This window comes from Engystomops pustulosus, chromosome 8, assembly GCF_040894005.1.
Source record: "Engystomops pustulosus chromosome 8, aEngPut4.maternal, whole genome shotgun sequence".
NCBI lineage: Eukaryota > Metazoa > Chordata > Amphibia > Anura > Leptodactylidae > Engystomops > Engystomops pustulosus.
In genome coordinates, this window is record NC_092418.1 from 46724601 (window position 1) to 46749865 (window position 25265).

Here is a 25265-nt window from a genome sequence, read left to right on the forward strand (position 1 = left end):
GTAAGCCGTGTACCCTGCACCAGCACATCCGCCACACTTTAGATTACCACTGCTTTTCAGTCAGCAATATTCCTCCTCCAACTAGATCCCGAATATGTAAGAACCTGACGAGTGGAGCGTCCGCCCCAATACATGTTTTTCATTATTCAATACTTTTTGAATAAAATGAATTTGTGATCGAACATTGGTTGAGCCTGAAATCGATGTAACAGCGGAAGCTCTACTTTTTTCCCTTTAATCCACTGCCCAAAAAAGGTATAAAACTGAGATTTAACATATCAGTTAAAATTCCCTTTGAAATTAATGTAAATTTTATGTCATGTGTTATGTTCCGTTTAGGCAGGGATTCGTTATCCATACATTTTTTTTTCAAACATAGGAAATGTACTGCAGACGCCATCGTTTTATCCGTCCAAAAAAAGCCTGGATAAATGATCCCAGCCTAAATGGAACATAATGGATGACATAATATTTACATTGATGTCAATGGGAATTTTTAATTGATACTTTAAACCTCCATACGTTAAACCTCTACTTTTTTTAATGGAGGTTTGAACGGTAGTGTGAACCTAGCCTAAGATTATTATATAAAGCTGCCATTGATATTGTACATAATGCATGAAAAACCATTCAGTATAACCTTCAGAAAAATGTTCTCCTAGCTTTAAGACTGCATCAAACACTGGTTGGAGATAATGTTACATACAAATGGCAAACACATTGTTGAGTGTATGTAGAAAATGGATCTTTGATACATGATATATTTTTTTCTAGATAAAAGGATTCGTCTGGTTCTTTTGAAACGGTATGTCCTTTAACCTTCTCAAGTCCGAATAAGATTGACAATAAGTGAATCCTTTCACCTTTGAAAGCTTTTATAGCAACACTCATTCTTGCCAGCCTTCTGCAATAGAGTCAGGTAGTTTTAACTGACCTTTTATGTCTTAGAAAGCTTCCAGTGTTGAGTAAAGCAGCAACTTATTACATGGGAAATGTACTTCATTTGAAAGAATTTCCTGTATGAAGTTGGAAGCTGCATTGACAATATCGAGAAGAGTGAAAGAACACTTAGACTACTTTGATTTCAGGTCATTTTTAGAATATGTTTTTGATCTTAAAGTTTTTTTGTTCAAAATGTCAGAGTATGCATCTTTTGTGAATTTTTACTTGTGCAGTATTTTCATTTTAGGCTATGGAGATGGCAAGATATTGTATATGAGACCATTAGTAGAAAATACTTTCCTTGTACTGTTGGGCATCACATAGATGTGCTTTTTTTTATCAGCTTCTACCTTTCTTTTTGGGATATACACACACAGAAAACTCTTTTATCATAAACAACAATGTGTATATATTCGCCCACACTTTAGTGAGATCATTGCAATGAATTGCTTAACACCTTTATCATTGTTTATTTTGGCTTCTAAACAGAGATGAATCTAAACTCTCTGCTGTGTGAGGCGAGCTACAGAACGGCACCTCCACCACCCCATCCAGAAGTGATAGAGCAGGTTTTTTGTTTTGTTTTTCTTTCAGATTTGCTCGATTCATGAAGAATCTGCACTAGAAATCCTGAATCTGGCGCCCTCTGCACACTACACAGACTAACTGCACATAGTGTAGTTTGCACTATTTTTAGTAAATGTGTCCCAATGTAGTGACATTTTAGTGACCTCTGTTTGGCACATAGTCACTTTGTGGATACACATATGACATTGATCATCATTTTTAAAGAGAACAAATAAAGATATTAGTTTTAATGGGAAACAAAGAAATGTTCCCAATCGCTTGACTAATGGGTCTTTGTAAGGCCATTTCCAGGCCTTTTTTGTGAAAAATGACACTGTGACACAATATAGTGAAACATTATAGCTGACAGCATTATAGAGACACTTGGGGGAACATTTATCAAACTGCCTAAGCACATTCTTACTCTTAGGCAGCTTGATAAATCTCCCTTTATATTATTTAAGTGATAGGACTATAGGATGTGATTATGTTTTTTAAAATAGAAAGTACAAAACTATTTTGACCCAAAGAAGAGTATGTTCTTTTTAAGCTGCAGAGCAGAAGCCCACTTTGCAGCACTTCTGTAATTTTGTATAATATGCGTCTCAGGTGTACTGTATTTTCATTGAAGAGAAATGTAAATCATAAGCAGACAGTTTAATTAGTGCTTGTTACCGTGTATTCAGAATAATCTTGCTAAAGGGAATACATTATGGAAAGCTCTATACGTGTGCAACTTATCAGAAATGAAAACTAATAATAAATTAGGGCAAGGATTTCTATGGGTCAGATGTAAATTATCTATTAATAGTTCACGGCTTAAAAAGCATCTGATACTCCAAGCGTTAAAAAAAAGAAAACTAGGAATGGATTTATAAAGTGGTGGGAATGAATTATGAATGAGAACATGGAGAATAAGGATGCTTAATTGTGTTTGGTTTGGTGTACCAGGAATGAGTTTATGTAGTCACACAAGACTGACAGGGAGAACGCTAGTGTAATCTGTGTCTCATTATCCTAAGTAGTCCTGCCAAAAGTATTTCTATGTACTGGGTGCTCATTGGCCATGTGAAGCACGGCTGCCATTCCATTGACTTTAGCTGCTTATGTTAAGTAGAACGTTCCTATTTGTCATTATGTTTCCAGTAAAATATGAATACAAGTATATTTTTTTTTGTATTTCAACGTGTCTTTCATGAAGATGACGTTTGTAATAATGAATGAGTTCTGTTGTTTTCCCTACACCATGACAGTCAAAAGTAGTAGACTCTAATGTTGTTGGTTAATTTCCTAATGCAAAGTTGTTCTGTAGTCTTCTGCATATAGCGCATTGAAGGGGCCGCTATGTCTTTTTTTATTTATTTATCCTCAGAGCTCTGTACTTTTGGTAAAAGCTGTGCTTTTCTGCACAGTCCAATTCAAGATGCAGATGCAATGCATATCCACCACAACTATAGCAGGTATCAGACCCTGGGCAAAGTTTGCTCTTTGGCTCTTGTAGTACATCAGGTCCACCAGTACGTCAGTGAGAAAAAAAATTGAGCTGTATATGTTAACCATCATCCAGCTGTAATGGTGCCATAACAGTACAGTGACTTGCACAATGACCCATGTCCTTCTGCTATTGTAGGAATGGGTTGAATTACTTTAGAACGTTTTATACATTTATATTATTTTAACAGCCTTAGAATTTTTAATATTCCCGCAAATATCTTTTTAACTGAGGCTGAATAAATACCCAAAAAATATTGTCAGCAGAAAGCACCTCCGTAGCTCACAATGTGTTAACACAATTCAATACAGAATGTTGTAGCGAGAAGACTCTCTCGGATTAGGACATTGTAAGTGCCCAGAAGGTGTTCTTTGTTCAGATCTTATAGTAATTACCTGTAGCTGTGAAGGGCTACACAGAGCATTCACTCCAAATAACCCAGCACAGCAGCGTATTACACCAACAGTCTATTTATTTCACAGGTGACCGTGCAATGTTTCATTTTCCCTGTGGTGGCGCTGCAGAGCATTGACCATGTATTACCCTGTAGATGAATGTTTTATTCATGAGACTGGAACACGTCGAAATCCATTTCCTTGGCACTAAAACAACATGAAGGACATAAATTGAAGTGATAGAAGTGGGATATAATCTCATCCCCCGTCGAATATATTTATGTCAAAAAATTCAAGATCAAGGTCCACTGCCAGTTTACATTGTCCCATATTTTTCAAGCACATGAACCCTAATAAACCTTAAATCCTTGTAATTATAATGTAATAGTTGTATACTTTTCAGTGGTGTATGTTATATATTCGGTGGTACATGTGTAGCCTTTGCCTGGATATCATGGAGGAGATTTAGCAGAAGTGTCTGAGGTAAAACTGTTCCAGTTGCCCATGGAAACCAATCAGAGCTCAGCTTTAATTTTATGAACAGCTGCGAGGAAATGTAAACTGAGCTCTGACTGGTTGTCATGGTCAACTTGAACAGTTCTGCTCTAAAGCACTTATGATAAATCTTCCCCCATGTGTAATTTGTTGGAGGAATATATATGATAATGTAAAACATTTGATAAATTCTCACAGTTTCCTGATTTTCTCATTTACTGATGTGTAACAAAATATCACCGCTAAGCTGTTGTGTTGTGGTAAATGAGGTACGGTCTCGATGTAACCGTATATGTAACTTAATGTACTTGAGAGAGTTAAGCCTAGCCAAAATTAGAAAGAAAAACAGACCTCTAACAAGAAAATATGAGTCACAGTTTACCCTAATTAAATGTTGCCATGGTAAAGTCTGTCAGTGCCAGCCAGAATATTTCAACTCTTCTGGGAGATAACAACGCAGTGTTAAGAATCTATTTCAATATTTTTTTTCTGGGGCGATTAAACTAAAACTTTGTTTCTCTGGATGCGGCTTAAGTAGTATTTGCAGTAGTGGCTCATTGGCCAAAGCTACTAAATGCACATTTATTGTATTGGCAGCAAAAGGCTGATAATATGGAACAATAAAATTGTTGTAGCGAAGTGATAATAATGAAGCTGGAAGCTGGCCATGGACAATAATAGAAACAAAACACATTTTATGTAATTTCAGGATAATAACTACCTTCCAGTTGATAATATATATAAGGAGATGGGTTCATACGGAAACTATAATGTTCTTATGAAAAAATATTAATACGTATATATGGTTTTTGTACTGGAGTTTTTCTATTTATGTGCGGACATCTTGAGAGGTATATGCACATTGGGCGGAATTACTCATTGGGTTTTTTGTCTATGTCTGGCATTGTTTTGAAGCAGTGTTGTGCTACAACTGCTGTTTTGCAACTTTCCATTGCGCCAAATAAACATAGGACAGTGCAAAGTCCTTTTGCCTAATTCATTATTTGTATAGAAAACTGAACTGAATTCATGATTTGCAATTTGGCGCAAATTCATTAAGACATCAAAGGACAAGTGCTCCAAAAAAAAGAACATTTTTCGACAAACCAAAAAAAAAAAAATATATATACATAGACTCACTACATGAATTCAGATAAAACAAAAGTGGAATCGAACATAAACAACAAAGTCAAAGACAAATATAATTTACTATTGAGTCAAGATTACAGCTACAAGCAAATATTACCCCAATAACATTTGTGAAACTGTGTCAATCCAATTTTTTTGGGGGGGGGAGCAACCTACACCCTGGCCTGTATTTACACCAAAATGTCATCACAGTAATCCCAGGGATGTATACATTCATACCTTGAGTAATTTGCCTTGAAAGGGGTTTTCCCACAAACTAAAGTTAGGCCCTATCCATGGGATAGGGCCTAACTTGCTAATCAATGGGGGTCTTAGTGCTGAGACCCCCACAGATCGCGAAAACGAGGGACCCTTCATTGTTCCGTCGTGCATGACCATTCTGCTTCATTAATCTTTATGGAGCTGACAGAAATTGGCAAGTGCCATGCTTACCATCTCCGTCAGCTCCATAGAGATTAATGTAGCATGCGCGTCCGTCTGCTACATTAATCTGAAGCCTCAATGAGGGGTCCGATGGGCCCCTCATTTTCACGATCTGTGGGGGTCTCAGCTCTGACACCCCCAATGATCAGCAAGTTAGGCCCTATCCTGTGGAAATATTGCAGCCACACCACAAAATGGTCATGTGCAATACAAATGTGGCGCCAGATAACTTATCTCCTTGTAGCTTGTAGTTTGCAGCCTCTCTTTCTGCTAAAATCTCCTGGGAGGAAGTGATCATTGAGAGCCTCTGAGCTCCATGCAGGTGGAGTGGCAACAGGCTCAGAGCCGAGAGAGACAAAAATATAATCTGCACGATCTCATCCAAGATGGCCGCCACCGGACCCAAAGACGGAAGTTACTGGGTCGTGTCTAGGGGCAACTGAAATTGTGTACAGCAGGACTGATAGAGACAGGTTGGACTTATTAACAAAAATGCAGCATTTCACAGATATAACAGTAAATTAGAAAATGTTATATTGTTATCCTGAGTACATATAAGAAAGGAATACCCCTTTTTTGCCATCTAATTTTAGCCAACAATGAGGCACATTTATCATACAATGGCAATTAATGTGCAATCGCCCTCAACAGCCACCGGATATATCCGACAGGAGGCTCTGGCTTCCTGATAAATTGCGATGATCAGCTGTGACGTGCTGTGTCAGTGGGGCACTTCTACACCAGGTCTGACCATTTAGACACAGGCTATAAGCAGTGCAATCAATAGGGTAGAGAAATTGCCCTATAGACACAGGCTATAGGGCAGAGTAATTGCAATGTAACCCTGTATTGGGAATTTCAACTTAATCATAGCTTGTACATATGTTTGCAAGTGTACAAGCTGTGATTAACTCCCTTCCATTTGTTTTTTGCAGACATAAAAAAATGTGTATACAACAAGGACACAATAAGGAAGACACAAGGATTGCAAACAAACTTTAAACATTTTGCAGCTGCGCATAAGACACTCTAGTCTGAGAAAACCCTGACTCAAATGAAAGCTAAAATTATCTGAGTACAGTGCCTTGTGAAAGTATTCGGGCCTTTTGAACTTTTCTACCTTTTGCCACATTTCAAGCTTCAAACATAAAGATATAAAATTGTAATTTTTTTGATGAAAAATCAACAACAGGTTGGACTCAATTGTGAAGTGTAGTGAAATTTATTCGATATTTTAAACTTTTGTAAAAAATAATAAACTGAAAAGTGGGGCGTGCAATATCATTCGCCCCCATTATTTTCAGTGGAGCAAACTCACTCCAAAAGTTCAGTAAGGATCTCTGAATGATCCAATGCTGTCCTACATGACTGATGATAAATATAATCCACCAGTGTGTAATCCAATATATAACCGGTCTCCACCTGCTCTGCAATAGTCTCAGGGTTTTGCATCCTGAAGACCAAAAAACACACTGGGCAGGTCCGTGATACTGTTGTAGAGAAATTTAAAGCCAAATTTTGATACAAAAAGATTTCACAAACTTGAACAAGCCACCTGGGAGACACCAAACATGTGGAAGAAGGTTTTCTGTCAACTTTTTGGCCACAATGCCAAAATATAGGTTTGGCGTAAAAGCAACACAGCTCATAACCCTGAACACACCATCCCCACTGTCATAGATGGTGGTGGCAACGTGATGCTTTTCTTCCACAGGGAGAGAGAAGATGGTTAAAATTGATGGGTAGATGTAAGGAGCCAAATTCAAGACCATTCTGGAAGAAAACCTGTAGGAGTCTGCAAAAGACCTGAGACTGGGACGGAGATTTATCTTCCAACAAGACAATAATTCCAAATATAAAGCACAATCTATAATGAAATGGTTCACAAATAAATATATCCAGGTGTTAGAATGGCCAAGTCACAGTCCAGACCTGAATCCAATCGAGAATCTGTGGAAAGAGCTGAAAACTGTCGTTCACAAACACTCTCTATAATAATAATAATAATAATAATTCCTTTATTTATATAGCGCACACAGATTATGCAGCGCTACACAGAGCTTGCCAAATCAGTCCCTCCAACCTCACTGAGCTCCATTTTTTTTCCACGAAAGAATGGGCAAGAATTTCAGTCTCTCGATCTGCAAAACTGGTAAAGACATACCCCAAGCAGCTGTAATTGCAACCAAAATTGGCGCTACAAAGAATTAACTTAAGGGGAGCAAATAATATTGCACTCCCCACTTTTCAGTTTATTTTTTACAAAACCTTAAAATATTCAATAAATTTCGTTCCACTTAACAATTGTGTCCCACTTGTTGTTGATTCTTCACCTAAATATTTAAATTTTATATATGTATGTTTGAAACCTGAAATGTGGCAAAAGGTAGAAAAGTTCAAGGGGGCTGAATACTTTCGCAAGGAACTGTAGCTGACTGAAATTTTAAGAGATTCATTGGAATGAAATCCAACAAGTTTTACATTTACTGGAATCAGAATGAGATATCACTCCCGATCTTTAAAAATACATTCCTTACCGGTATTTCCATTAACAGAGCTGAAGGAATGCTTGTTTTTTGTGTAACAAATTGTACTAGAAAGCTGGGAAAAAAATCAAAATGTGATGAAAATGTAGAAAAAATACATGTGTGACACTTAATGACACCTCTACTGTATTCCATGGGTCTGTAGGAATGCAGAATTTATCTAGCTTTTATTATGTTTGAATAGATTTAAGAAAACAAATCATTTTGTGCAAACATATGTCTCTTGATTTTGCCCTATTCTTTTTCATGGTTCTACAGACCTATTATAAGGTGTAACTTTTGAGGGATAGGATAATGTTTACAGTGCAACCATTTTGAGGACTGTATGATCTGTTGATAAATATTTTGCTATTGCAAAAAGGCAAAAAAGTGGCAATTCAGACATTTGGCCGTGTTGGTACCTAACATGTTTATGATTTTATTTGTTTATATTTATATCAGTTCTAAGGAAAGGGGGTGATCTTAATTTTTTTAAATTTTTTTTTGTACTTTTGCACTGCATTTCGGTTATAGTAGTTCTTTGAGGCCTCATCCACACAACCCTATATGAGTGGCTGTGAGCTAACTGCAGTAATTGCGGCTAGCTCACAGCCCACATAGAGGTCTGTTGTGCATGGTCACGGTGTATGGATGCAGCACTGTACCATGACCAACCCAGACAGCCAGTCTCATGATTGTGGGTATGGCATACTTCCGGTTTCAGGCTCTGGAGAGTGCGCCACCCACTTAACTGTTTGCTCTCCATCATGGCAAATTACACTTTTTGGGTTTGTACTGGTTTTTTTAATCTCATATAACATATTTATTTGAGTATAAACCTACCCTAGTTTAAGCCAAAGCCCCTAATTGTACGACAAATAACTGGGAAAATGCATTGACTCGAGTATAAGCCGAGGCCCCCAATTTTTGACACAAATAACTGGGAAAATGCATTGACTCGAGTATAAGCCTAGTCACAGTCATGTAAAGAAATGCCTTGCAGCAGCCCCCCTAGTAATAAATAAATAAGCAAAAAAATAAACTTTCATACCTGCCTTCCACGGCTCCACTTCTTCTTCCCTTGACTTGTAGCAGAGTGGGCAAATACTATGATTCAGTGTCATCATCATAGTTTGCGCCGGAGGGCAGAGTGCATGGACGCATTTCTACCCACTCTGCTATGAGTGAAGAGAAAGAGGAGCCGCGAAAGGTGAGTATGTAAGTTTATGTTTTTTTTATACACTCGTGTATAAGTCGAGGTCAAGTTTTTCAGCACATTTTTTGAGTATATAAGGTAATATAATAAAGAATATTTTCTCTATACACATCCTCTTTTTCATTTTTGAACAATTACTTATTTTTGATGTGGGGGGATTAACATAGACTCTTTGTGATACATTAGGCCCTAATTGATTTTGCACCCTATCCGGTGCAATGGGGGCCGCAGACCCTGTTTGCGTTTCCATACTGCGCACACAGTCATGTTCATGAGAAATGATAGTCCTTGAGATAAGTGATAGCCTTTGAGGTTGCATACAACCCTATATTTGCTGTACAGATTCAGGTGTACTTCAATAGTTAAAATCAATCAGTTTCACTACAAAAACTAACACCCGAGTCCCTGTTGATCACAAGTTGATAATGCTAGAAATGATGAGTTTATTTATTTGATGACTATTCATTTTATTCTCATTCTTACACCAAACATGTTTAAAATTCCTTATGGATGATTATGTGAGCTCAAAATTCACCTACCATATCATTTCCTTTATGTTATTGATTTCATAAAAAATACAATCACCGGGGTATTTACATATTCCATTCATTTTGCATATGTACTTGCTAAACCATCACTTGTGTGGAGACACTAAAATGAATTGCCTTACATAACCATGTATCATTTTCATGTCCTCGTTTATGCAAATTCAAAGGAAACACAGTGTGCTTCACCAGAGAGACAAATTCAGGAATATCAATGAGGTAAACTGCATACCTGACAATGACAAACACTGCATTGCAATACTATGGGAGAATCGTTCTGACAATCCATATTATAGATAGTATGTGTACAATGACAAATTTGCTGCCATCTGTTACTGTAGTGACATTTTGTTTAGCGCATATACACCATAAAAATAATAACATTTATGTGTCCCATCTATTCTCTAGGCAGATTGAGCAGGGGTTGAAGCCTTTTCTCTAGAACTGTTACTTTTGTGAGATTTACCCTTTTAATTTGACCACAATCCAGTAATGAGCAAACCATTTTATAAGTTCGCCCAAGTTACAAAATAAATGACATGAAGTGATAGGAAACAGAAGGTCCTCCTAATGGCACATCCTCAGACTAGGTCACACTGACCAGTGGGGTCCACAGGGGTCTGTACTGGGTATTCTTCTGTTTAATATTTTTAGATATGTTAATCTGCTCTTGGCGTTACCACAGTACAATTTCAAAATATGCGGATGACCTGTATAGCTCAGGCAGCTGCTGCCAAGGCTTATAATATGATGGGATGTATCTTCAGAGGCAAAGATGCTCATGATAAGTTTTGCCCTTTTACCATATAGCACAAATGGACAGGGGCGGATTAAGACTGCCATGGGCCCTGGGCTGTATGAATATTATTGCCCCTACATGTCACTTCATACATATGGTACTAGAATTAAGCTTTTTGGGGAATAGAGGATGTTTACCTTCAGCCTGCTTTTAGTCTTTGATTTCAGGACCTTTGACAGACCTTCAAAGGTCCAGAAATGGCTCTTGTGTACATGTATATTGAGAGCAGGAACAGATGTACAAGGATTTCATGGGTGAAGGTCCTTCTGAGTATAAAATCAAATGGGTTTTTTGTGTGGCCATAGGCCCCTAGAAGTCTTGAGCCACGGGCTACCGAGAGAGTGTACACAGGGTGAACCTGTCTGCTGCCCGAGGCGAGCCATAGAAAGGCAACCCCCCCATATATGTAATATATTAGGGAGTGTCAGGACCAGATCCATCATATTGGTTTGGTGTGAAAATAAAGCAATGCAAAATGCATACAGCGTGCTGCCATGTAGTATAAGAGAGATACAGCGTACTGCCATGTAGTATAAAATGTATACAGCGTGCCGCCATGTAGTATAAAATGCATACCGCATACCTCCAGGCAGTATAAAATGCAAAAAGTGTGCCGCCGTGTAGTATAAAATGCATACAGACTGCCGCCATGTAGTATAAAATGCATACAGTGTGCTGCCATGTAGTATAAAATGCCACCATGTTGTATAAAAGAGGGTGGGTACCCGCGAGCGGAGGGGGGGAGCCCGGAGGGGAAAACTGGGAGAGTAGGTATGCAGGGAGTGGGGGGCAGGAGAACGGTGTCTGGATGCCTTACTTCAACGGAAAATATCACATTTGTCATTTTTGGAATAGGAAGAAGGTTTTCCCCCATTATGGGCTAATTGGTATCAGCTTTATATGGTTGAGAAAATGTAAAGTATTACATATGGCAGTTTTAAATGCAGTCTACCTACTCCTATATCGCCCTATAAATAAAAGCAGCTTTGTTTAGGCCACATTATAAGCTTTCCAGGCATTTTATCCTGTTTCTCAGCAATCTTTCATTATAATTAGATTTCTGTATTGCTATGAAATATTATAGAGACAATTTAATTTTTATTTTATGCAAATGATTTCTTAGTGCATTATGTGTGTTGCTTTACCATCTGGTGCACCTACATAATTTCTATGGGAGATGTCAGATATTGTGTACAGTGACTAAACTAAGAAGCATAGAACAAAATGGGTTCTCCAGAAAATATGGACAGAACTCTGGAGGGGATTAAGGGATTGGCCTGGGACTGAGAGTGTCTGTATAAGCCAAATTTAGCTAGTAAACATACAAGGAGGACATGTTCAATACGTTTTCACAGTAGTCATAATGAGGGGAGAAAGTAGCTTGCACTGTCCAAACAATTAGGACATTAGCCATGTGGGTAACCAAACAGTCTAACTGTTTAATTAAAAAGGTCAGAGTAGAGGGTGTTCCGGTGCTCAGTCGGACGGTGCGGCAGATCTAACATGCAAAGTCTGTCTTGCGTGCCCCATGTTAAAGGTGCCCCAAAAAAGTGGGGCACTCTGTCGGAGAAGTAGAGGGGAGCCAGATTCATGCAGAACGTGCGCCAGAAATCCTCAACTTGACATCCTCTGCACCCTACACATGTGCAGTTTAGTGCATTTGGCACTGTTGTTAGTAAATGTGCCCCTGTAAGGCTACATTCACACACATGTATGGGGGATGTATATACGGCCGACATATATACGGCCAATGTAGGTCCCCCATACACTTCTATGGGCTCAAAGCCCTGTACGGGAGCGGTACGGTGCAGCACACGTGCGGCACCGTACCGCTCCGTAGCCCGGGAAAAGATATGACATGTCCTATCTTTTCCTGTGATACGGCGCTGTGCGCTGTATCTTCCTATGGAGAGGGGCGTGGGTGAGCAGCGCTCATCCCCTGCTCCTCTCCGCAGCACCGATGTATGCCCTCCGTACTACGGTACGGCGGGCATACTTCGTGTGAATGTAGCCTAACTGTGAGACATTTTAAACTGGCCTAATGCTGTGTACCAGACAGCAGGCTTTAGAGATACACTTACATTTTTGTTATAATTTGCTTATATTGCCTATGACTTTTGAATAGCACTTTTTGTTTTGGCCTAAACATTCCAGCATAATCTACAGCAAAAATTGAAACTAGTTGTGATGTACCCCCACTTACAACATAAAACCCTGCCCCCCTATGAAAGATGAAGAAACCTAACCTTACTTGTTAAAAACTTTATTTTAGTAATGTGTAAATTAACTGCAGGGGCTACAGGGGCGTGTACTAGCCTGGTCGGGCACTGGGGCTAAGGTTAGTACACACCCCATTAGCCCCTGCAGTTAATTTTCATATTACTAAAATAAAGTTTTTTAAAAGTTAGGTTAGGTTCCAGGATTATTAAATTACTGAGGGAGGTAGTAGATTTCTCATGGTAGGTTTCCTTTAAAGTTAAGCTTCAATATATATTTTTTGACAAACATGGACCACCCGAAGTTGCCAGGTAACACCCGAACATTCCTTCTGGGCAGATCCTGTCTGGGCTCTAACGTGTAATTAACATTTATACTACAAAAGGGGTCAGTTTCTGGCTGGCTATGAGTCTAACTGTGATCGTTATTAAAGGACTAGAGGCAACTACTTATGGCTATTCTCATATTTTCTTCCCACATTGGTATTTCTCAAAGATAAGAAATACTGTGTGCCAGAGGTACTGTATCATGCAGTGGACTTCATTGAAGGCTTGTTTAATTGTTTCCAGCACAAGCCAGAAAAAGTTAAGATCAAGTACTATTGTTGTTATGTTAAATGGTGGATCCCCATTAGGGTGGCAAATACCTCCAGTATCCAGCATAAACACTTGCAGGACACTCTCTCTTCAGGAAGTTGCCATAAACACATCTCCGCTGCTTCAGAGGGAATGCAATTATAGTGGTCAGTAGGTGGCAGCATCTAGGAGTGATGCCTCTACTATCCTGCTTCATGGAGTTGGCATCGGCAAGATGGCTGGATGTGAAGGAGGGCAGAGGAGGAGGGCAGGCTTTGGCTCTTCTCCACCTCTCCCTACTGCTGCTGCTGGGAAAAACTGCTGCTGAAAACCTCCTCTGATGGTAATGGAGCCTCCTGATGACACAGGAGCTTCAGTGCTAAGTATGTTACCCTATATACCTAAGCTATTTTTATAATATTTGGTTATTGTGTTGTGTGAGGGGGTCGTATGCAGGGTTTTGTGTTGTGTCTAAGAGTCACACAGAGTGGGGCAGATTTATCAAGCTGTCTGAAAGTCAGAATATTTCTAATTTCCCATGGCAACCAATCACAGCTCACCTTTAAAATATTCATGAGCACTGGTAAAATGAAAGCTGAGCTGTGATTGGTTGCCATGGGCAACTAGAAATATTCTGACTTTCAGAAAACTTGATAAATCAGCCCCAGTATCTGTGTCAAATTGCACCCAGAATTTGCCTCCTATAAAGGCTGAAACATCCTTCTTATGAGTGTAAAAAAAGTTCCATGACCTGCTGAAACAGCTGTAAGAGGGCACATGCAGGTAAATCCCATAATATGAGACTTGCTCACATCACCAACTCAAAACCTAAGTGAACAGCGGCTACATGATCAGCTGTCCCATAGGCCCTGGGCTGTTCACACGACTAGCACCCCCCAGCATCCAAACCAACCTCATGCCCTGAGGCAAAATCTTCTCTGCCCACCACACCACAGCAGCCCGTACTGGCCTCCCTATAATGAAATGTCTCCAGTGACCCACCACATAATAGTGTATGTGCGCTGGCTGGAACAGGAGAAGACAGAGTAGCGGGGATAAGAAGTCGGAGGTGAGTATACAGTTTTTTTTTAACCTAAAGCTATTTAGTATACTGCCTATATGAAGATCCGCTGTTGAGCATACCCTGTGACTGGGTTCACACATTTTGAAATGCTACTCAGGAGAAGTGTTAAGGAAGCTTGTTCTGTTTGCATATGCATGATGTTGGTAACAAGCAAGACATGTTTTGTATGTAAACAATGCAAAACGAGTGATGCAGAATGCAATTCCACTGCAAAGTGTGAACCTAGTCTAAGGCCATGCCCACAGTTTGGATTGTTTTTTGAATCACATTACAAATGCAACAGGAGAAACTCCTCCCTGAACTTGTATGCTATTTGACCAAAACTCTACATTTACCTGTTTATGCAGTTAACTGGCAAAACACATGGTATTGGTCAAAATACATGTTTGTTTGTGTAATAATTTCTCCTGATGTGTTTGAGACTTCCCTTTTAGACTGTACATATGTACACAACATTACAGAATCAAAATAATTTACCATTTTCTCTAGTGCGAGAATCTTGGATTACAGTATTGTTTAGTTATCATTGTTGTTCTAGACCGAATTGCCATGTCACTAGAGGAAGTATGGTATTGTCCATTATTCAGGTTTTGATTTATTATTATCTCCTGCATTTTGTTTCCATATTTGTCCTTTTTTGATTGCTAAACATAAATTATGTCTATGTGTGGGGCTATAGTTATAATAAAGTGCTTTATAGCTGTTCTGGTGACTGGATGAGTCACAGTCTGCTTTACAGAACAGATGCATATTGATGTTATGTATGTGCCAAAAGCCAGTTCCATATTCATTCCTGTCAGAAACTAAGGGGTAATGCTATACCGCTGGGTGGAGGGCCCTCTACACACCCTTCCATACCCACGTGGCACTGAAGTGGCATAAGTGATTGAACTAACTTAAGGACAAACACTAAAACATTTCTGGAATAACCTTTTTCTAGTATTTATCATAAATCTTAAACACAAGGTCAGCGAACTGAATCTGGCCTGATACCTCAGTTATTTGGCACCGGATGTCTACAGCATGTGAAAACCTTATGTATGTCAATAATACTGTAAGACACACTCTTGAGAAACAGCCATGAGGATGGCCCTCACAGTTGAACTCCCAAGGGATTGGCCTAACTTAAAAATAGCCAGTTTTAAAAAGGTGGAGTTACCCTGAATATGAATATGAATATCTGAATGTTTACTATTTCTTATAAACTTTATTTACTAAATTAACAGTTCATACAATGGCATTAAGAAATGTAATGTTTGTCTGTGGTGGGACAAAGAGTTGTTTTGGAATCCACCAGACATCACCTAGAGTGGTCTAGATACTGGCTGTATTTCAGATATTAGTGGTTGGAAACAGCTGACATTTTAGAAAAGTTTCTTGTTATAAATAGATTGTCTGCAATTTGTCATCTGCATATTAAAACATTAATTTAGAAAGAAAAATTCAAAAACCTTAGAATTTTTATTTGTGATTTATTTACAATATATTGCTTGTTACAGGTGGTGTAGAAGTGCTGAACTATAGGTATACAAAAATATATTCATATATGGAAACTTGTCAAACTTGGCATTATAAAATCTGCGGATCGTTTCATGCACGTTCACAACTGAGCAGTAAGCTAGACAGAAAAAAGAATATGAAACTTATATTTAGTAGAATGCCTAACAAGCCAGATGATAACAATTACATTACAACCAAAGGAATGACACATAACTTGATTCTACAAATAAAACATACAGCATTTCTGTATTTACTCACAAAATAAGTCACAAGTTATTCAATATAAAACATAGATGGCAACGTAGAACTATTCACATTAGTGTATATCTCAACATTTGCACACTTGTCATTTTCATTGGAACATTAGAAGGCATAGTAGGACTCACATAGGAAAAAAAATCTCATGTGCCCTAATTTATCAAAACTGTCTAAGGGCAGTACTGTTCTAGTCGGACATGTCAAACAATCGGAGCTCAGCTTTAATTTTATGTGCTGCTGTCAGGGCCGGCAACAGTATTGGGCAAACCTGGCCAAGTGCTGGGGCCTGGAGCTGCTGGGGGTTGAACAAAAGTAATCCATGGTGGTTAGTGGGGCTGTATCTAATGAATCCATAGAGGGTGAGGGGGGGTATATGTAAAATAAGCATGAGGGGACTGTTTGGTATGATAAACTATGGAATATTTTACGGAACAGGAAACTGTTTTAGTTTCTGAATTTTTACTGCTGCTACGTGAGTTCACTGCAAAGGGGTCTACTGTGGCTCTTTTGCCCAGGGGCTTTCTGAAACCTGGAGCCAACCCTGGCTGTGGTAAAATAAAAGCTTAACTCCTAAGCTTAACTAGCACAGTGACATGTCAATCTATACCTACTATACAAGTCAACTACACAATAAAAATGACATCTATGTACAGAAGACTACACTAGGCCAAGTTGTTCCACATTGATGATGTGCTACATTTTATAGTTTTGTTGCATATTTGGCAAACAATATTATAAAATAAAATAAATGGTTTGCGTGAACTATAATATTAAATAATACACAACTCTTTTTTTTCATCTTAGTACATGAAAGTCTCAAATGTTTGAGCAGTTGTGAATTTGCACTTTTTTTGTAACTCTTCCTTATTTTCATCGCAACTCATGGTGCATGACTCCAGCAGAACTCACTCTATTTATCTTATAATTCCAGATCTCTAGTCACATGTTCATTATATTGACTATATGCAATTTTTAAAAAGTCACAAAAAAATGTGCAAAAGCTCATCTGATCTCAGGTGGTGAAACCGAACGAAAGTAACAGCACAACCAACTTTGTGACATTTTTGCACAAAAACATTTTCCTTTTGCCGCCTCCGCACCCGGGAGCAATGTTAGAAAAACTGGAACAGGGTCCCATTAAACACAAGGAAAATCTACCTAAGGCAAATCATACAAAGAAACAAGGAAAAAGGAACTAGACTGACATAAAAACTAGAAATATAACAGATACTCCCCCAATTTTTTAGAAAAAAGAAATCCATTTAAAACTGAAGAAAAAACTAAAAAGTTAATTGCTTTAAGATGCTGGTAGCAATCATGAGTAGTAGTCATGACTTTTTTGGTCAGTCTCGGTTGGGAGAGTAATCATGAGATCTGCGATACTCTTGATAGATGTGTTGTTAATCAATCATTTTCCAATGTCATTTATTTTACTAATATTACATAAAGTTAAATGAACAGAAAGTTTATTTGTGGTCTGCCCTCATATAGGTTATCCCCAGTTTACAATATCTTATGTAAACTTATCTAAACCTTATTGATGGAAATAACCATACACTGAAGTCAGTCCACTAGACACTGCTAAACAACTCAGAAAAAAACCTTTACAACAGGTAAAATAGCCAGCAGTAGAATAAATCTTTATATTTTTTTAGATAATAATAATAATAATTCAGTGTTTCACTACCAGTATGGCGGGTTCTTCCCCTAGTGTGTTCTTTATATGTTTTAGGGATGACATATAAAATTAGTAATAATCATTATAGACCAAATTGCAATCCAAATACAGTTAATTAGTTTATATTAAAGTCTGTACACTGTTCTGGCATTTTGTTATAGTTTGTGTCCAGGATCTAGTTGAATTTAACAGGAAGTTAAACAGTGCCTTAGTATGGTTAAATAAAACTAGTTTATCACCACAGTAGAAATACATCACCGGAATTTCCAGACTTCTAATATATGTCAGTGTTCAAACCGGAAAAACTCCAAACTCCAAAAGGAATTTATGAAGCAGTACGTGCCTGAATATTTTTTAAAATACTAAATGGTTTGGTATTAATTTTGCAGACATTTGTTACCCTGTGCATTTTAGGCCTTTCACTTCCCTTTTGAAAAGTAGATTGGAATATTATTTTCATTATTTTTGTAGTGTGTTATTCTGACTGCCATATTGGGGTAGGGAATTAATTTTTCCCCTAATTTGGTCCAATTGCCTTGTACAGTATTTTTTAGTTCTCCTCTGTATCAACATTCTATGACTTATGTGTTGGACTTGATGGCCATGCGTCTATTTCCATGCTTATCTACTATGAATCTATTAATAACATCAAGGGTCAGAGACTTTGTGGGAAGCTTATAAAACATCAAGTAACACTCAGAAGAACCGACTAAAAAGTTCTTCCCATTGTGCATTTCTTAAAGTGTTAGATTTCAAGCTTAAGAGTTAATTTTAACATCTAAATAGATTATGGTGCCTTTAATTAATTTGGTATTTTTTAAAGATATTTCAATTGTTATTGTTTATATAAAATAATGTTAAATATTTTTTCAGCTAAAAATGTATTTTGTAGGAATCAAGTTGTGAATTTGCTGGTGCCGGGTGGCACAATGTAATAAAATATATATATATATATATTTTTTTTTTAACTAATACAGTTTAGTTAATGTGCCTATGTTCCATAAAGAAGTTATTTTCTACATTATCTATAATAAACAAAGCAGTTAATATGGTTTTAAATGTCTTTTAGAAATTGTGTGTATATGTGTGTGTTATGAAAATTCAATAAAAGGATTGTTAGAAGAAGAAAATTACCATTTGGCCTCCAGAAAACAGCCAATATCAGCCAGGGGTATTCTCATCTGGGCATCCACATTCAATTTCATTAATCTGCCACATACAAAGATTTCTTCAATTAGATGTTATTAAAATTTTTTTTACCTGTGTGAAGATAATTTCTCATAAATGTAGTGATATGGTCCCTAGAAACAAGACTGTGTCCTTGGATACGGCCACCTCTGCTGGAGTGATTGCACAAAGAAACAAAAGGTTTTTGTATATGAAATGTCTGGGAGTTACTGCAGGTCCCACAGCCATCGTGTGGTAATGAACGTTGAAGCCAGGTGGTCAGACAGGGCTCAATAGCGCATGTCTGGCCACCGCAGCTAAAATGTGAGGTGGTCATATCTGAGGAAGCTATCTCATTTCTAAGGGACAACATGACTACATTTATGAGAAATTATCTTCATTCAGGAACTTTTCTTCAATTGGATGATATTAAAAAAAAAATGTTTACATATGGCAAATGAATTAAATTAAATGTGAGTGCCCAGATGGGCATATTTTACTTTTAACTGTAACTTATTCCATTATATACCCCTATACCTGATAAGAACTAAAGTAAAGTAGTGTCTGGAAATTCTCCAGTACACACATCCAGAGTGATATTTTATCCCAACAAAAAAAAAATACAATAACAAAACTACAAACGTAATAAAACAAAAAACAAAAAGCACTCACCTTCCCTCTTCTAGCCCCGCCCAAAAAAACAATAAGTCACCACTAGACCCAATAGTAATTGAGCCATGATACCAGTAGTACAACATGTTACTGCTTGGGAACTGATTGGGCACCTTGGTACTCAATAGATTCAAAAATCATGTGTTATCCACTTGTAAACTAAAACCAGGAGGGCCAAATGAACATAAATGATTATCCCCAGCAGAAGTGTAAATGCTGTTGAATTTTTATTTTATCACATGTAGAGTGGTTTTCTTTTATTTTAAATAGCTTCTTACATATTTATACCCATTAATTATGTATGTGTGTATATGACATTAAAGGGTTTGGCCACTTTACCTCATGTTTTTGTAATGGGTGTGGTAAGGGTGGTTGGGGGACAGGATATTAGGTAATTTACCAATATACATCTATAAATAGTTCTGCTTGGCTTTCTTGATATGTGAAGTGAAGCCTCCTGTCTTTTACCTCATCAGCTGACCACTCCTATCCATAAAATGGCCACAAATGGAGGGTCATGTGATATACATCTGTCCATAAACTATCACCAGTTAGAGATCATATGACCCTCCATCTCCGACCATTTTACGGACAGGAATGTCTGACTGATGAGGTAAAAGACTGGAGACTTCACTATACAGATTAGGAAAGGGCTGCAGAACTATAAGTAGTGTATATTGGTAAATTACCTATTATCCTGCCCTTCACACACACATTACAAAAAACTTGAGATAAAGTTTCCAACCCCTTTAATATCATGGCCTGGTCACTACTTCCCAGTATTGTTTTTTTCTCCCTTCAAGTGAGCTTCAAGTGGGAGATCCGATCCCCAGACTCTAATAATAAAGGGGCCTTCCCTATTTAGGCTGGTGACTGGACTACTTGTATTTTGTGGATTTTTTTTTAATTAGCATATTTAAAATATCACAGTCCACTTATCACCATACATACATATCCAGTTCTTCCATACACCTGCATTTTGTACTTCAAAACATAAAAACCAAGATTTGGAAAGATGCACATTCTGTAAAAAGGCTATTATTCCATGAATGTCTATCTGACATTGTATACTGTATCTAGGGAACATGTGCTTCATGGTTTGAGGGTAGCGGATAACATTTCTAGGGCAACATAAAGTAGATGAAATATTACATAACCTTCTTACAGATGTAGATTCAACTTCTCTCGTTGTATGTTTCTATGAATATAACTTGCATAGACAATTCTGTAATCCTCACACATACTCCCCCCATGGAAGGAATATCTTCTCATTATTCTTTATTAATATAACATTCCAAATCCTCTACAGTAGTCACTAGTGGATAGAATATGTTCTATACATCCAACAGCAATATATAAACAGAGAATTTATAAAATAGTCATGTGTATAAAGCAGAGTAAGGTGCAGTGCTATATATGTCTCTAGCTATAATAAAAAGTACATCAAATCTCTTTTATGTATCATTCAGTAGAACATCTATACTTTCTAATCTATATAATGTTAATTGCTTTAAGCCATTGAATGAACAAAATAAATATGTAAATCATTCATTCAGAATATTAGGATTTCTCTATTATTATTTGACTACAAATAGAAGGATTTTAAAGATTTTGTTTTCCGCTAATAGTGTTCCATTTTTCTCAAGATTTGTAAACCTTAAGCATTCATACAACATTAATAGTAGTAATAAATGAAGGGGCTCACAGGTCAAAGGAGTTGAGGAATGTTGTCCATTGGTATAAGGAATCATATAAGAAATATAGCTACAAAAAATGTGAATATAGAAAGAAAAGAATCCCAAACAAATGGTCTTAGACTCTTTTTTTAGATCCTTTTCAAAAGATTATATTCTACAAATTATAATAAACTTTATTTATATAGCGCCATCAAATTCTGTAGCGCTTTATAGATTCTACAAGAACTCTGTTACCAACATATGATTTATGTTACAACATTCCATTCAAAAATAAGTGTGTCGTTCTCTTAATACTTGTTATCATTATGTAAAAGAAGCATAATTGATAACCAATAATGGTGACTCAGACCAAAGCAGAAGTATGTTAAAAAAAAGTACAGGGAGCCCTTATATTAGCTGTATAGGACCTTTACATAAAGTTGTTACACCTGATATCCAACAATGAGTCTTGCTTGCTTACTTAGCATATAAAAACATTGATACGGAAGAAAAACAATAAAAGTAAAGAGGAAAACTATAACTAGACAATAAGAAGTTTACTTGAAAATATACTATATATTATTCTTTCTTTCACTTGATTTGTTAATAATTATATAGGAAAATTAGGACACATTAATGTATTTGACTGCCTCTATTAAAACAGGTGTTCCCTAGACAGGTGGTCCCATATATTCTACTGAAATAAGTCAGATCACCATGAAAGGTGACTGATACCTAATTTGTGTCGACTAAATAATATCCAGATAATGTATCAGGTCACTCCATCTACATATAGGTGTTTATATTGTTTTTAACACCCCCATCTACTCTTAAGGCATGTTAAGTAATATTTAGTAACACAAAAATAACCAATGTAATGCAATGTATGTTTTAGAGTACATATTTATCACATAGATATAGAGATAGCTAGGAAACAGATTTATCAATATGAACAAGTCAATGTCCTATTATCTAGTTTTCCAAGATATATACATTTTCCAAAACCATTTATGAAACAAAGAATCCTATCTGCTCTCTAGCTTACTGGATAACGGATATAGTCCTTCTCCTAACTGGATTGCTTTCAACTAAACTTATCTATTCACACATAAACTTGTTTTTATTTTGGATCTGTATATTACTGTGTAAATCACAACTTTTAGCCAGATGACTGCACGCTATGACAATTTTATGCGGTTTGGTCTATCTGTAGAGCAGTCGATTGTGTAGGAGCTTCGTAAGCTTCTTCTAGCTCCCCAGGCTTTGGCTTGTACTCAGTGCTAAATGGATTCTCACATTCAAAGTCTGCATTATTCTCCTCCTCGTCTTCAACAATAGACAACTCAATATTTTTCCTCACATCTTCTTCTGTTTTATGCTCTTTATCTATTGAGACTTCAACTGTTTTTACTTCTTCATTAGGAAGCAACTCAGGAGGATTCTCAGCCACTGGGCTGTCATCCTGACCATTCACAGCTTTTTCTTCTTCATCCCCAGGGGACATCCCTTCACCCTCTGTAGGGGATTTCCCTTCACCCTCCGGATGAATTTCATCATCGTTGGATTTCTTCACACTAAAACCTATTGGAACTTTGAATCCCTTTGATGATTTGTTTTGGGATGGGGTAAAAGACTTTTTGATTTTCTCTCTTCTTTCTGGGGACACAATTTTAGTGCTGATCTTGCTCATTTTCTTTTCAATATTTTGACGTGAAAATGCTTTCTTCAGACTGTCTACTTTCTTTAGGCTGGACCTTTTCATTTTCTCAGCTCTACTTGGCCCTAATTTTTCATCCATACTGTCATCATGACCATCATCTTCATGATTAATTTCATCATCTGAAGAAAGGTCAATTGTATGCATGGTCTCCTCCTGAGACTTGTTCAGGTCAGTGGGCTCTTCTGGACCTTCTGTTATACTAGGCACAGGTGTTGGCTCTTTCACAAAGACACTTGCAGGAATTTCATTTTCTTCCTTTATAGAAAAGAAAAAAATAGTAATTAGAGTAAATATAGAGTACACCAAAATATGAATACAAATAAAAAACACAGGATTTTAATAGTCATAGCCATCAACATACAGAAAGGTATGGTAAATGCAATAAATCATTATAAATTAAGGGGAACTGAGCATTTAAAAAAATATAACGATATTATTAACCCTTACACGACTACATAAACTGTCCAAATGCGTACCGTAAATGAGATTTTTTTTTTAATATTAAAACAGAGTACAGAAAGTGTAAAATGTAAAATATGTACATGTAATACTGTAAACAGCAAGAATCTATAAGGGGTATGTGTCCTAATTAATAAAGGTTTTGATTAACTCAGCAATTTAATAATTACTAAAGCTATTAACTGACTATTGAAATAATTATTTATAACAGTGATGGGCAGAGGAGTGTTAAAGGGGTTGTCCAAGAGTTTACACTTATTGGCATCTCCATATGTTGGAGACTGGTGATGGTCCAATACCATGCATCCAAACAGTTGATATTTGAAGAGTGTAATGAGCTGAAAGGAGAAAACTCTGTATATACCGCAAGGGTTGTTGCTGCACTGTTGGAGCCTACCTCCCATTTGTTTGGATTGTGGCAGAGCTCCAAAAGCGCAGCCAGTCTACTACCATCAAAAACGAATAAGATGCTCCCTGTATTCACAGGGGAACAAAGAACAATCAGCAAAACACAAATAAAAACCTTTTTGGGTAATGATCAGGACAGTGCAGTCACAGAACAGGGTAAACGTCCAAAAACCATAAATATTCACCTAAAAGTTCTATCACAGTGATGTTCTAAGAAAGATCAGAAATATATCCACAATAGCTCAATATTACTCTTCCTGTTCTTATACAAATATTTCAGCTGCAAACAAGGTTCAACATATATGTTCCTTCACTATGCAGTATGGCTGCATGAACAGCAGAGAGCGTCTTAGGTGTTGCACAGAATGGCTTGGAATTCTTGGTGTGAGATCACAAATTACCCCCTCACACATACTGTGGATGTAGGATCATCTTCTTTGCACATACAAAGTGAATACACAAGTGTTTAGCAATGCTTTACTATGACAGAGACGAAAAGTACACATGGTTGTCTATAGTGCAGCTATACAAAGTCTTAAAGGAAATCTAACATCATAATCAAGCATCATAAATCGACTGTTAAAATTTTGTTGAATGGCTCTTTTGTGATCTAAATTGTGTGTATGATCCTGAGGCACTACCCTAGCCCCATTGTTATCTGGCTTTACAGTACTCCCCCTACTCCCTCAGCACCATTGTAGTTGGAACTTCCTGCTGTGCTTAGGGAGCGGTAGGGGGGAAGACAGTGTAAACCCAGATCGCAAGGCAAATAGGGTAGCCCCTCAGGCTCATAAGCATAATGTTTAAAGTTGATTTTAAAAGGAAGGAAGCCATGTATAACAAATATAAGAAGATTGCCACAGTCACGGTGTCTGGATCTAGGAGTAATGTCCCTGGTTTATTTTGCTTGATTTTGATTGTAGATGTCCTTTAAATGTATGAAATTCTAATATTAACCATTAATTACAATAAAAGAATAAAAAAAGATTGGTTGAAAGTTTGTTCAATTGTAACGGAAATAAATGAAGAAAGCCATTGGTATTATTTTTATATGTTAAAACATGGTGAATTTATTTTGCACTTGGGTAAGGTATAACAGAGTATATCCAAGCATGACTAATAGTTAATTTAGCAGCAGAGTAGAAAATTAGATTATCTTGAGCTTGTACCTAAATTTAGACTACGCTTGTAAAGGCGTGCTTTAGCATGAAAAGGTACAGATGAACTCTAAATCAATGCACTAATAAAGAAACTTGGGTGATCTAAAGACTTTCTAGTTAATCTTAGAGCAAATAATTGCTTC

The 25265-nt window shown here is 37.2% G+C and overlaps 1 protein-coding gene across 1 annotated transcript in view; it reads right to left on the minus strand.

Moving 5' to 3' along the window:
* Positions 1–15866: 15866 nt before the first annotated feature.
* CAVIN2 (caveolae associated protein 2) overlaps positions 15867–25265 on the minus strand; it is a 53265-nt gene continuing 43866 nt past the window's right edge. The window contains exon 2 of the mRNA XM_072120848.1: positions 15867–23350. Within this exon, the coding sequence (XP_071976949.1) occupies positions 22565–23350 (786 nt within the window). The 3' untranslated portion in view covers positions 15867–22564. The remainder of the gene's footprint in view (positions 23351–25265) is intronic.